Source organism: Balaenoptera musculus, chromosome 1 (genome assembly GCF_009873245.2).
Source record: "Balaenoptera musculus isolate JJ_BM4_2016_0621 chromosome 1, mBalMus1.pri.v3, whole genome shotgun sequence".
NCBI lineage: Eukaryota > Metazoa > Chordata > Mammalia > Artiodactyla > Balaenopteridae > Balaenoptera > Balaenoptera musculus.
The window spans coordinates 81,647,880-81,661,905 of NC_045785.1; the positions used below are offsets into that span (position 1 = coordinate 81,647,880).

Here is a 14,026-nt window from a genome sequence, read left to right on the forward strand (position 1 = left end):
TTATTCCCATGGCTCTAACAAACCTCTGTCCTTACACAGGCCTTTCTCCTGAGTTAAATATCTAAGTGCTTCTTGGACATCTCCTGTCTCCATTTGGATAACTTACAAGTACTTCACACTCAACCTTCCCCAAACTGAACTCACCATCTCCTGCCTTCCTCTCCCCCAAGGGTTGTTCTCCTTTATTCCCTGCCTCATTGAAAGGTGCCATCATCCACTCAGGCATCCAAGGGAGGGAACAGTGAGATGTCTTAACCGCCTCCTTCCTCCTCATCCTCCCACATTCAGCTGGTCACCATGTGCTGGCGATCAAGTCATTTCCTTAATATCCTTTGAAGCTATTTCTTCCTCTATTCCCTCCGCCAATGCCGTGGTTTAAGCTCTCACTGCTTTGTGCCTGGATTACAACAACAACCATAAAACTGGTCTCCCTGCCTGTGATAGTCTCCTATCCAATTTACCCTCTACTACAACCAGTGAAATTAGTCTGAAACATAAATCTGATCACTCACCTCCCTGTTTAAAAACTTCTATTGATTCTCTACTACCCTTAACACAACATGAATGGTTCTTTTTTTTTTTTAATTAATTAATTAATTAATTAATTTATGGCTGTGTTGGGTCTTCGTTTCTGCACGAGGGCTTTCTCCAGTTGTGGCAAGTGGGGGCCACTCTTCATCACAGTGCGCGGGCCTCTCACTATCGCGGCCTCCCTTGTTGCGGAGCACAGGCTCCAGACGCGCAGGCTCAGTAATTGTGGCTCACGGGCCCAGCTGCTCCATGGCATGTGGGATCTTCCGGGACCAGGGCTCGAACCCGTGTCCCCTGCACTGGCAGGCGGATTCTTAACCACTGCGCCACCAGGGAAGCCCAACATGAATGGTTTTTTGAATTTGACTCTGCTAACTTGATCTCTGTAAACTGCCCCTCATGCGCTCTGCTCTAGCCACACTATTTCTGGAATGTAGCATTCTTTCATATCTTTGTAGCTTTGCACATGCCTCTTTCTGCCTGCACTGCTCAAAATTCAGTCCAGATACAACCTCTTCCAGAAAGTCTTCTGGAACCTTCTCGGGATGGCTCAATAAAAAAATACATTGCATGGGACATATACTAAAAATTTTTAGTTGTTTATTGGTAATATTTGGGACATATACTAAAAAACACTCATTATTTTAAATTCAAATTTAACTGGGTATCCTGTTTGGGTTTTTTTTCCCCTAAATCTACCAACCCTACTCCCAGTCTCAATTATGTACTTCTTGTTTATTTTTTCATGTCCTCTCCTAGTCTGTAAGCGTCTTCAGGGTGGGAACATGCCTTATCTCTGTAACTCCAGGTTCCAGCACAGCGCTAGTAAGCATATAACTAAAATCACATGGTGTTTTACTGCTGGCTTGTTTCTTCTAAGCTGGCTTTAACCCCTAGTCTCTTTACTGCTTCTCAGGAACGATGTTCATGATAACAGTGATGCCACCTGCCTCAGCATCATGGTGAACGTGACATGAGACAGTGCAGCCCAGCACGTGAAGGCCACCAGGAATGCTACTATAATTTAACCAGTAAGATTACCCTTGGAATAGGGCTTATGTCTGTTAAGATTTGAAATAAATTTGTTCAGTAAATATTTTTCTGTAAGTTTGCAAAGAAGAGATAGGTAACCTAACTCAAGTTGGCATAAAGGAAGACCATATTTTTAAAAGGAAAAAGTTAAGCTTGCACTTTAAAAGCAGTATGTTCCAAGTGAACTGGTTCCATGTATTTTAAAAATATAGGATAACAGCACAATATGAACCTCTAGAGTCAAGTAATAATTGATCCTGAGCAAATAAAAGCTACGTGAAACCATTAGTTATGTACCGCTATCTAATTGGAAACATGGTTCTAAATATCTTAAATTTACTATATTTTTTAAAATAAATTTTATTTTATTTATTTATTTTTATTTTTGGCTGCATTGGGCCTTCGTTGCTGCGAGCAGGGGCTACTCTTCGTTGCGGTGCGCGGGCTTCTCACTGCGGTGGCTTCTCTTGTTGCAGAGCATGGGCTCTAGGTGCGCAGGCTTCAGTAGTTGTGGCACCTGGGCTCCGTAGTTGTGGCTTGCAGGCTCTGGAGCGCAGGCTCAGTAGTTGTGGCGCACAGGCTTAGTTGCTCTGCGGCATGTGGGATCTTCCCAGACCAGGGATCGAACCCGTGTCGCCTGCATTGGCAGGCGGATTCTTAACCATTGCACCACCAGGGAAGTCCCCAAATTTAGTATATGTTAAGCTAGTTGTTTTAAGCAACAAATCATTACCTCTAGAAATTAAATCTTAAGAGACTGTAATAAAATCTAGAGGCTCTCTCACCTTTTAGTGTTTCATTTTAAAGCATGTGCTCATATAATAGTCACAAAGGTTCACCAGAATATCACAGCGAGTGATTCTTCTATTACCCAGGTAGAACCTCAGAACAAACACTCTCGATCATGGAGAAACATGCCAGAAATTTCAATATTAAACAAAGTTGTCCTGAAAAATGTACAGAAGGAAAATTTCTCTCCCTCCCCCACCATTCTTTTTTTTCTTTTTTAAAGAACCCAGCAAACCACAGAGTCAAACTGTACAAAATTTCTTTATGGTTAGGCACAAAATAGAACTTTGCTGAAATAATGAGTCAATTAGTGATTGCTATGATCAGAGAAAATGTACAGTGAATTATACAACATATTGTAACTACCTTGGTGGAAAAAAGAAAAAAAGCACAAATGGAAAAAAAATGGATCCTTCTAAGCACATCTAATTAGGCTTAGTTACTGTTGCCCTTAGTTTCAGAGAGAGCTGCCTTTAAACAAAGATGAGCAGAAGAGTTCTTATTCCTTACGCTTCCACAAGTTAACCTTGGCTTCCCAGGAACACCACCCCCACTCCATTTCCCCTCTTGGAGTTTTAAAAGCCTATTATGCATTTCACTAGAATCCAGCTCTAAATAATGGATATAACAGTGGAAGGTTTCATACTTTTATTAAAAACTGAAAACAAGAAACTTGAATTGAAATTGCAAGTCAATGTACAAGGTGCAAAATTAATCTCAGTTTTGGCTAGAAGTTAAGAATCCCATTAACTTTATGACATCTTTTAACAAAAATGATCCATTGGTTAGAGAAAAACATCTCAGGGCAGTAATACTAATATTCTGTAGTGACTTCCCATGTTGAAATTATAAGAAATGTACTTGATTACTAAATTAGACTAATTCACACACAGTACATAATGCATGTGAAATACATATTTGATTTGTTCCACATTCTAAGTTTGTTTTTAAAATTTACTGTAAAAAGACAAAAGAGGAAAAGATATTAATTTGCAGGTAGCCAAAAGGCCCAGTGACCAAGGCTGTGGTTCACTGGCTACTGATGCATGGTTCTGGGAATTCTCAGATCTAATGTTAATCAGCATCTTGCTCTTAGGGATAAAAGTGCTAAGGCAAGCTTGGTTGTAATGAGAAGGAGAAAGGTGCTCCTCAGTGTCTTTCCAAATTCTTCCTATTCTGTAAGGCCCTACAGAAGATCTACCTCCTCTATGAAGCCTTTCTCTACTATGCTACCCATAGTGATTTATCTATTCCTTGAAACCTTCTTTCCTTAAATTTTTGTAATACAACTATTTGTAGCACAAACTAAATCATTTTAACCGGATGTGATAATCTTCGGGTGTGTTGGCTTGGCTAAACTGAAGTTCCCAGCTAATGAAGGAAACAATAATCTAGGTGTTGCTGTATTTTAGACATGTGTCCATAATCAACTGACTTTAAAAGAGATTATCCCAGATAATCTGGGTGGGCCTGATTCAATTAGTTGAAGGGCCTTAAGAGCATTGCTGAGGCTTCCCTGACGAAGAAGAAATTCTGTTTGTGCATAGCAGCTTTAGCCTAGGCCCAAGAGTTCTAGCCTGTCATTTCGGACTTGCCACAATTGGGTAAGCCAATTTTTTGCAAGAAATCTCTCACTTTTAAAAAAATTGAGACATAATTGACATATAACATTATATTACTTTCGGGTATAGAACATAATGATTCAATATTTGTATATACAGTGTAATAATCACCACAAGAAGTCTAGTTAACATCCATCACCATACATAGTTACAGAATTTTTTTCTTAAGAGAACATTTAAGATCTACTCTCTTAGCAACTTTCAAATATACAATACAGTGGTATGAACTATGGTCACCATCTTGTACATTGTGTCCCCATGACTTATTTATTTTATAACTGGAAGTTTGGTCCTTTTGACCCCCTTCACCCATTTTGCCCACCCTACACCCCCTCCTCTGGCAACCCCGATACGTTCTCTGTATCTGTGAGTTGGATTTGTTGTTGTTGTTGTGTTTTAGATTCCACATATAAATGAGATCATGTGGTATTTGTCTTTCTCTGGCTGACTTATATCACCTAGCATAATGCCCTCAAGGTCCACACATGTTGTTAATAAATAATATTAATAAATTTGTATTAATAAAATTTAAAATAATAATCAATCTCTTAATATATATTTTTGACTCTGCTTCTCTGCTTGAAACTTGATTGATGCAACTGATCATATAACGCCATGTATGTATGTGTGTATGTATATATCTTATCGTTCCAGTCAGATTCAAAGGCATAAACTTGAAATAATAATAATAATAATAATTTATTGAGCACTTACTACGTGTTGAGTTAAGTGTTGTATTAAGCCTTTTAATACGTGAACTCACAACCACCTGAGAATATTAAAATCCTCATTTTAATCCCCATTTTATAGAGGCTAAATAATTTGCCTAACCTCTACAGCTAAGGAATGGCAAAGCCAGAACTCAAACCTGAACCTCATTTATTCCAGTGCTTATGCACTTAACTACTGCAATAGACATGACCCATCACACACAAACAGAGGGAAAGGTGAAAAGGCAGAGACAGAGATATACAGAAAGAAGAAAGCTATGTAAGCTGAGACAGACCATTATTCTTAAACATAAGTAAACTGCTTATCACACTCTGTTGATCACCTGTCATTCCTAACCTAAACAATGTTCTCACCTTGGAGGCAATGCTCTAAATGGGAGAGCCACAGCAATCTTCTGGGGAAACTTCTGAAGTACAATGCTATGGTTACAGGGGCAACAAAGACTAGGGTAGTTGCCCCAAGCCAAATGAAATCAAGTCAAGGACTTGAGAACCTTCTCTGTATTCAACAGATATGTCAGATACTTTAGCTGCCCAAGAAACTTCTTATTGTGGGATAAAATAAACATTTATTTTAAAACAAAAGAAATAGATATGTCAGAGTATCATTCAGCTTAATTGATTCACTTCCACTTTATCCTCATAAAATCTGTGATGCAGGTAGGGCAGAAATACTTTTCTCACCTGTACAATGGAATTAATAGCAAGTCAATGAAATGAAGTCACTTATTCAAAGCCATACAATACACCACAAGAAAGGGTAAGGCTGGTTCTTTGACTCCAGGCTAGTATTTTTTCCAGTAGACTAACATGATATAGTTGAGTACTCGTAATCAAGAAGTTCCTCATACTTGGTGTACCGTACCATTAATATACAAGGTTTTATAATGTACTGACATGACTAAAGTAATGAGACAGATTTTCATAAGTCACACATGAAACCGGTTGTATTTCCCAAACTTGCTCTGTTCTTTGGGCATTTGCACTCACTGTCCTTTCTCCTTACATGCTTTTTGCCCAGATACACAACTGTTTCCTTCTCACCAGGTTTCAATTCAAAATGCCCTCTTCTCAGGGAAGCCTGTCCCAACCACTCTGGTCAAGATAAGATGCCTTTGCCATTCTCTACTAAATACTACTATTATATCCTTTCTCACTGCACTTCTCAGTACCTGAAGTCATTTATTTGCTTTTGTTTTTATTATTCATATTCTGCTACCAGAATATAAGCTCCTCCAGACATGGACTCTGCTTACTACTGTATCAACAGCACCTAGAATAATGACTAACATGTAGTAAGTGTTCAAGAAATACTTGTTGATCAATGTATCTTCTAAAATGGACTATACTTTTAATATGATTCCTATGTGACAGTAATTACCTTGAAAATAAATATTAAATTATTAAAAATGAGAGGGGCTTCTCTGGTGGCGCAGTGGTTAAGAATCCTCCTGCCAATGCGGGGGACACGGGTTCGAGCCCTGGTCCTGGAAGATCCCACATGCCGCGGAGCAGCTGGGCCCGTGAGCCACAATTACTGAGCCTGCGCGTCTGGAGCCTGTGCTCCGCAACAAGAGAGGCCGCGATAGTGAGAGGCCCGTGCACTGCGATGAAGAGTGGCCCCCACTTGCCACAACTGGAGAAAGCCCTCGCACAGAAACGAAGACCCAACACAGCCATAAATAAATAAATTAATTAATTAAAAATTAAAAAAAAAAATAAAAAAAAAAAATGAGAAAAAAACTTGATAAAAGTTAAAAGCTAAACTGCCAACTTTCAAAGGAAGAAAAGAACCCTCATTGTTAATCTTTAGCAAACAATATTTGTAGGGCTACTTTTGGATCTTCTATGTCTCTTTATAATCTTCCTTAGTTCCCTAAAATGAAATTGACTGAGGATTTTGAAGGAAAGCTGTTCAGAGTTTATACATAAGATACTATAATCCTTTGGCAAGCATGTTTTTGCTAAATGTGGTTTTGAGATAATGCAGTTTTATATATTTATATCCCAAACTGAAAACAGCCATCTTATTATATGCTCTGTTCAGTTCATTCCACTTAAGAGAACAATCTATGCAGTAATACAGAGGGAGAGAGACAATCAGTTTAGACTCCACATTTCAAACCAGGAATTACTAGGACCAGAACAAGTATGCATGGATATTGCCATAATTTATGAAAAGGCCAGACAATTACTTAGCAGCTATTGTAAAACTGCAATCTGGGACAAGCAAATTTACAAGGAACTGCATTTCAAGCCAGTAAGGGCTGATTCAGACTTTAAAAAAGAGGTATAGTCTGTGTAATATAAAACTTACATAAATATATATAGCCATGGTTTTTCCTCTAAACATCCCCACTTTTAGAATTTGCACGAATGTTTTCCTATTCTTTTACTTTCAATCTATCTGCATCTTTATATTTTAGATGTGTATCTTATAAATATCATATAGTTGTTTTTAAATTTTTACACAGTCTGACAATCTTTGTCTTTTAACTGAAGCATTTGGTCCCTTTACATTTAATGTAATTACCAACATATTTGGGTTTAGATATACTACAGTCAGTGCCGTGGTAAGCCACCCATATTTCCTCTAGAAATAGAGCACTCATTCCCTCAGCTGCTGAGCATATAGGCAGTCAACAGCTCTCAGCTGAATCTTTCTTTGGGACTTGGCCCCAGCTGGAATACAGCCTTACCCAAAGTCATATCCCCTTTAGGGAGGATGGGAGAGGATGGAAAACTGTATACAATGACTGGTCAGTGAGGGGGGTATAAAGGCCTGGACCTTTGCAAGGCCATCCCACCCCCAGGTTCCCTGTAGAATCAACTGATGCTTTTATTACTACTGCATTGCAGTTTAAACTTCTCATTCTGGTCTATCTTCCTTCCTCACTCCCCCACAGATGTTAACCTCAAAAGCCCATCCCAATAAACTTCCTTCAGGCAAATCTCAGTCTCTGAGTCTGTTTCCCAGGGAATTCAATTTGTGACATCTATCACCTTATTATGTGTTTTCTACTTCTTCTGCCTGTTATGTTTCTTTTTCTTTACTTTATTGCCTTCTTTAGGACTGAGTGTTCTTTTATTATTTATTCCATTTTTTCTGTATTAGTTTGGAAATGATACACTCTTTTTCTATTCCAGAGGCTATCCTAGAAATAACAAATACATAGTTGAATTAGCAAGTCTAAAGTTAATTGATTAATACTTTTCCCCTACTCTGCAATATGATAAGGATTTTAAACATTTTAACTCCTTTTACCCTTTTCCCAATTTATATGTAATTGTTATCCTAGGTACCTCATGTAAGTGGACACATACAACATTTGTCCTTTTGCATCTAGCTTATATCATTTAGCATAGTATTTTCGAGGTTCCTCCATATTGTGGTATGCATCAGAATTTCATTCTTTTTAAAGGTTGAATAATATTCCATTGTATGTATATATCACATTTTGTTTATGCATTCATCTGTTAATGGACATTAGAGAGTTTCCACCTTTTGGCTACTGTGAATAATGCTGCTATGAACACTGGTGTGCAAGTATCTGTTTAAGTCCCTGCTTTCATTTCTTTTGAGTATATACCTAGAAGTGGAATTACTGGTAATTCTATATTTAACTTTTTGAGGAACTTCCATATTATCTTCCTGATTCTCTTAAATACATTTCAATTCCCTGTTGAAATTAGCCATTGTTTTATTTATATTCTCTACCTATTTTCCTACTTACTTGAACATGAACATAGTTATTTTAAAATCCTTTTAGGATGACACCAATATCTAGGTCATCTGTGGATCTGCTTCTATTGTCCGTGTTTATTTCTTGGTTTTCAGTCATGTCATCTTGTCTTTTGGCATGCTCTGTAATTGTCTACATAATGCCTCCAGAGAGGATTTCCCTTCCCTCTAGTAGGCAGATATAATGGTAGCTGATCGCCTTAATCCAGTGAGGGGCTGTGCTGAGTGCAGGCTGAATTGTACCTCTGGTAAAGCTCAACCTATTTTTGACTCATCTCTATTCCAAGAGCATAGCCCTCCAGGATTTTTAACTGAGAGCCTGGGAATTCATTGAGGTTTCTCCCCCTGGAAGGTTCATAACTCTAGTCTGTATCTTGTGAGACTGCCAAAACGTCTGCTTTTCAAAGGCTTTCCAATGAGATTTTTTTAGCCTCCCACTCTGTAAAGCCCCAGGATTTGGCAAATATCCCAACAGGATAACTGGCTTTATGCTTGAGGCTCCCTTAGTTTTCTTTATAAAAGCTTGCTGGTTTCTTATCCCCAGCAGCAGCACTCTCCCAGTATACAGTCCTGGTTCTCAGATCCCTGCTCATGCCCAGCATCAGCAAATTCCTCAAGCGAAAAAGAAGCTACAAAGTCAGCTCGCCTCTCTGAGGTTCTTTTAGCTCACCTTCACTCTTGGTGTTCAGTCCTTTGGAATCTCAGCCCAAAGCATGGTGACCAAGGTCCCACTCTTGGTAGAAAATGGACTATATTTTTATCTTCCTAGCCCCATAAGACTGTATTTCAGGTCATACATCTCCAGGCAAACACAGCCACAAAATCTAGGCTCACCTCTCTTAAATCTTATCCTCTCCCAGATCTTGATCAAGTAATTCCTCACTATATCTTGTTAGCTCTTTGAAGCTTTAACATATACTTTAAAAATATTTTCTCTGCCTGCTTTTTAGTTCTAATCACACAATTCCTATGTCATATCAGTACTACCTTAGTACTACTGGTCTTAGTACTACTAGTTGTGGTAAGTTTTAAGAACATAATTCCCAAATGCAGAGAAACTACAATTTTTTTTAAAGCCAGTCTTAGGAAAAAGGATATATTTTAGGCTCAGAAAACATTTTCATTATTTTCAAGTTTTAGAATGATAACCATTAAATTATGCTAGAATTATATTCTGCTTCCATTCCTTATCAATTGAAGTAAACTTAAAGGAAAATAATATGGTACTTCAACTATAATTCACCCATAACAGAATATGTACCAACATATGCCTAACATTTTAAAGGCTATTGTATTAAAACAGATAAAACCATGTCTATTTCATTTGGGCTTAATCTCTAGAACAGTACTTCTAACATAACCAAATGATGTTAATAGGTCTTCCTGGGAGGGCTGCAGTGGAGATGGATTTTTTTTCCTAATCAAGTATATTTGCTTTCTCTGGAGATGCAGAATGCACACTAGTATATTAAAGATCCTGAGAAGTCCCCAGTAAAGTCAGTTATTTATATTTGTTTAACCCTCTGTTTTCAAATATATCTGATCATGGAATACACTTTAATGTGTACACTTTAATGTGTGAGAAAGGTGACCTAAAAAAAAAGGAAATAAACATTTCAAATAGTTTTGGTTATTTATATGTTATAGTTGATTATATAACTTCTTTCTTCTTCATTGAAGGTGAGCTGGTGAGTTTTGTGGGGGATCTTGTTAGCTTCATTAATCTATAACTTCCTTTATCAGTCTTTTCTGACATTGGGTAGCAGAAAGAGCATGAGCTTTCTATAGAGACAGAATTAGGATCAAATTCTGGCTCCACCATCACAGGCAAATTCTTCTCTCTGCTAGCCATATTTCTTTATTTGTAAAGTGGGCTTGGGGGGCTTTCACAGTATTATTTTAAGTACTAATGACCATGTAAAGTACCCAGTGTATTGTCTGGCTCCAGAGGTTCCTCCTAGTAAAACTCCTCAAGGATCTGGAATGGCCCATGGGAATGAACATAAGATTGACATCTTTCAACCCTCCTTGATTTGGGACTCTTCTTTGTTAATTAATTCCCTTGCTTCTTATATTAGTAATTTCTCCCCTGCCTAGTTAAGAGGCTGTAATACTCCTGGGGAATAATGGTTTTTTGTTTTTGCTGTTGTTTTTTAAAATTTTTTATCCTGACTGAGTAGCCGGAATTAAATTGATTTTTATTTTCTTAGAACTTTTCAAAGGTTCAGCTCTCCCTGTCTTATGGGGAGACATTTGCTACTGTAATATTTATTTTACCTTACTGTAATTATTCATTTTCTTCCCTGCTAGACTCTAAGTTCGTAAGGTCTGGATATCTTCTTCCTTGCTAAATGCACACCCCTATCACCACTGGCCTAGTTAAAGAGCAACCACTCAATAATTACAGAATTGTTAACAAGTTATAATAATTGGGATCCCAACCACTATTATATCAAAAATATAATTCTCAGATGAAATGTTTTAATATTATTTATATAGAAGATATTAGCAGAAAACAAGGAGTTAAATTTACTTATCCTGGATTTTCTAGAAATCTTAGACTGATAGAGCGATTTTCCTGAGATATATCCAATAATTAGGATAGAAATTAAATAATAAATACACTTATATGCTTTTTAGGTAAATTTTCAGTATTCGAGAATGACTCCATTTATTCAAAAGATGTGTTCTAGAAAGGTTGCCTGCAAATAACACTTTCATACTATAAATATTTAAAAACCCATCTGACTGGGCTTCCCTGGTGGCGCAGTGGTTGAGAATCCGCCTGCCAATGCAGGGGACACGGGTTCAATCCCTGGTCCGGGAGGATCTTACATGCCGCAGAGCAACTAAGCCCGTGTGACACGACTACTGAGCCTGTGCCCTACAGCCCGCGAGCCACAACTACTGAGCCCGTGTGCCACAACTACTGAAGCCCGTGCACCTCGAGCCCGTGCTGTGCAACAAAGAGAAGCCACCGCAATGAGAAGCCCACGCACCGCAAGGAAGAGTAGCCCCCGCTCGCCACAACTAGAGAAAGCCCGCGCGCAGCAACGAAGACCCAACACAGCCAAAAATAAATAAATAAATAAATAAATTTATTAAAAAAAAAAACCCATCTGATTACAGTAAACTAAACTTCAAGTATATTTGAAAAACAAAAATCCCTCTTTGTAATAAGGATGCTTTCACACTAGTCTGTATCACATATTCAGATTTCTGAATACTGGATTTTTCAAAGTGGGGAACAGTCCTACTAACTTGGTCATATCAAAATGCTAAGAAGTTCAGCACAACTCAAAATCAAATTAACTTTTATTTTTGAAAAAAATTTTTAGCATGTATATAGTAGTAAATATAATGTGTTATTAATATAGGTTTTTTTAATGTGTTATTAAATTTAGAATGGATAAACAACAAGGTCCTACTGTATAGCACAGGGAACTATATCCAATCTCCCAGGATAAGCCATAATGGAAAAGAATATAAAAAAAAAAAGTCTCTATGTGTATAACTGAGTCACTGTGCTGTATAGCAGAGATTGGCACGACATTGTAAATCAACTGTATTTCAATTAAAAACAGGTTTTTCCATATACTAGAAAATAAAAAATACTTACTATTATTTTCTTACAGTCCTTTCCTCTGCATAGTTCTGTATAGGTAGAGTATTGCACATATATAATCCAGCTTCCAACAAAAACCACCAACCAGGAAAAGAAAAGATATTTCATTCGCACATATGAGAAGCGAGCCTGTAAGTAAAAGAGCACATAACAATCATTCATTCAGCACCAAGTCAGCATTCACTGTCCTAGAACATGACTTTTCCCCCTTTCTTGGAAGAACTCAATATATATTCTAGGCTTTCATATGGCAATTCTCCTAGAACAAAGTGTACTTTCACTTAGTCCAAACAGCACTGGTCTTAGAAAAGGAAGCTCCTTGGTCTTGCCAAGGAAAAGGGAACAAAATACCCTTTAAAATGTATAACCTTTCAAATACCACCAGCATCCAAACCTACTCATTAAGCACAAGCACGTGCACTATGCTACCCTGGGCACCCAGTAAGATCAGGTAAAGAAAGACACAATTCCCACTTACTACAAGCTTACAGAAGAGTGTTTCAAATAAGAATCTTAAAGTTCTTCATGAATAAGCATGGTAAAATAATTGTGTTTTAAGAAATAAGAACAGAGAATTTGGCTACTTGTCTAATGTCTCACAGTGAGGTACAACCAGAGTAAGAAATTATTCATACTCATTCCTACTTCCCTGCTGTATTCACCAATGCTTTATGTTCCTTCTACTCAACTAATCAAATGCTTCACCTAATAGATATTCTGGAAACTTAAGGAGAAAGTTACAACTATTAAAGGAGAAGAAAGGTTAAGATATATAAAGAATAAAATACTCCCTGCATGTCAGTTTGTAAAGCTGCACAACAGGATCCTCTTTGCACTGTTTTGCTCTCAGTGCTCTGGTATCTAATTGCGACTCTGGTCAGTTAGTGCTTTTTCTCCATCAACCACATATCAAACAGTTTAATCTTCAAAATGTCAGCTAGTCAAGATAATTTGATATTTATTTTTTGAGTCTGGAACACCAGTGGTCTGGTTTTATAAACAACTGAATTTAGGACTATGGGGAGAATTGAGCAAAATAAAGATACATAAACAAACAACGAAAGGCTAGTTTTGCTTTTACAATCACAAGTCAGTTTCTCACACTGGGCAACAGTAGGATACTGTGAGCGCTGTGAGCATGCAAAGAAAGCAGAAAGAGATGAAAGAGACGTAAATGCATCTGCAGAAGACAATGAGTGCAGAGGAAAAAGAGACTCAGGAAATACTGAATTCTGTTGGCTTTATTTGCGGTTTAGATATCGGTCTTTGTGAGGTTAACAGATGGTGAATCCCAGTACCAAAAGGCTTGAGTACAACGAATTCACAATTATATGATAGGTCTTTGAGCTTTATTATTAAAATATTTTAAAAAATGCCTTTAATGCAAGTTATTTTTGTATAGCTCTAAATGAATTCAGTAAAAAGAAAGTTCATATAGAATTCCAAATTAAATCACATAAATGACAATGGGGTTTACACCAAGGGGTTTGTTTGAAAGACATTTAAGATTACTTGGCCCTAATAAGAGGCCTAGTCATCAGAGAGAAATTGATATGTACTAGTATTATGAAGCTTAAATATGATTAAATGACATAATGCCTATAGAACATAAGCACATTGCTAGGCACATAGAAAATACTCAACAAATAGCAAAATCAATTTGCAAGGCACTGAACAAAAAGCCAATAATGCTGTCATTATGGTTTGGCCACCACCTTCTTTTTGGGCTTGCCAAAAAGAAAACTGAATCTGAATCTGATTAAGCCTTACCAGTTTACAGGAAATACAGGAGACAGAGGAATATAAGTGACACTTAAGTAAGTGACACTATTAGGATACAATCAGCAAACTCTAGGCTGTGGGAAGAGCAATACAAACAACCCAGTTCTTCAACAAATAAAATACAAGGGAGAAAATAGAGAGAAGATGGGAAAACCAAAGATCAAAAAATACA

At 37.4% G+C, this 14,026-nt stretch overlaps 1 protein-coding gene across 1 annotated transcript in view; it reads right to left on the reverse strand.

Moving 5' to 3' along the window:
• Positions 1-14,026, reverse strand: part of DIPK1A (divergent protein kinase domain 1A) — a 131,262-nt gene that overhangs the window by 25,002 nt on the left and 92,234 nt on the right. The window contains exon 2 of the mRNA XM_036853191.1: positions 12,067-12,201. Within this exon, the coding sequence (XP_036709086.1) occupies positions 12,067-12,201 (135 nt within the window). The remainder of the gene's footprint in view (positions 1-12,066; positions 12,202-14,026) is intronic.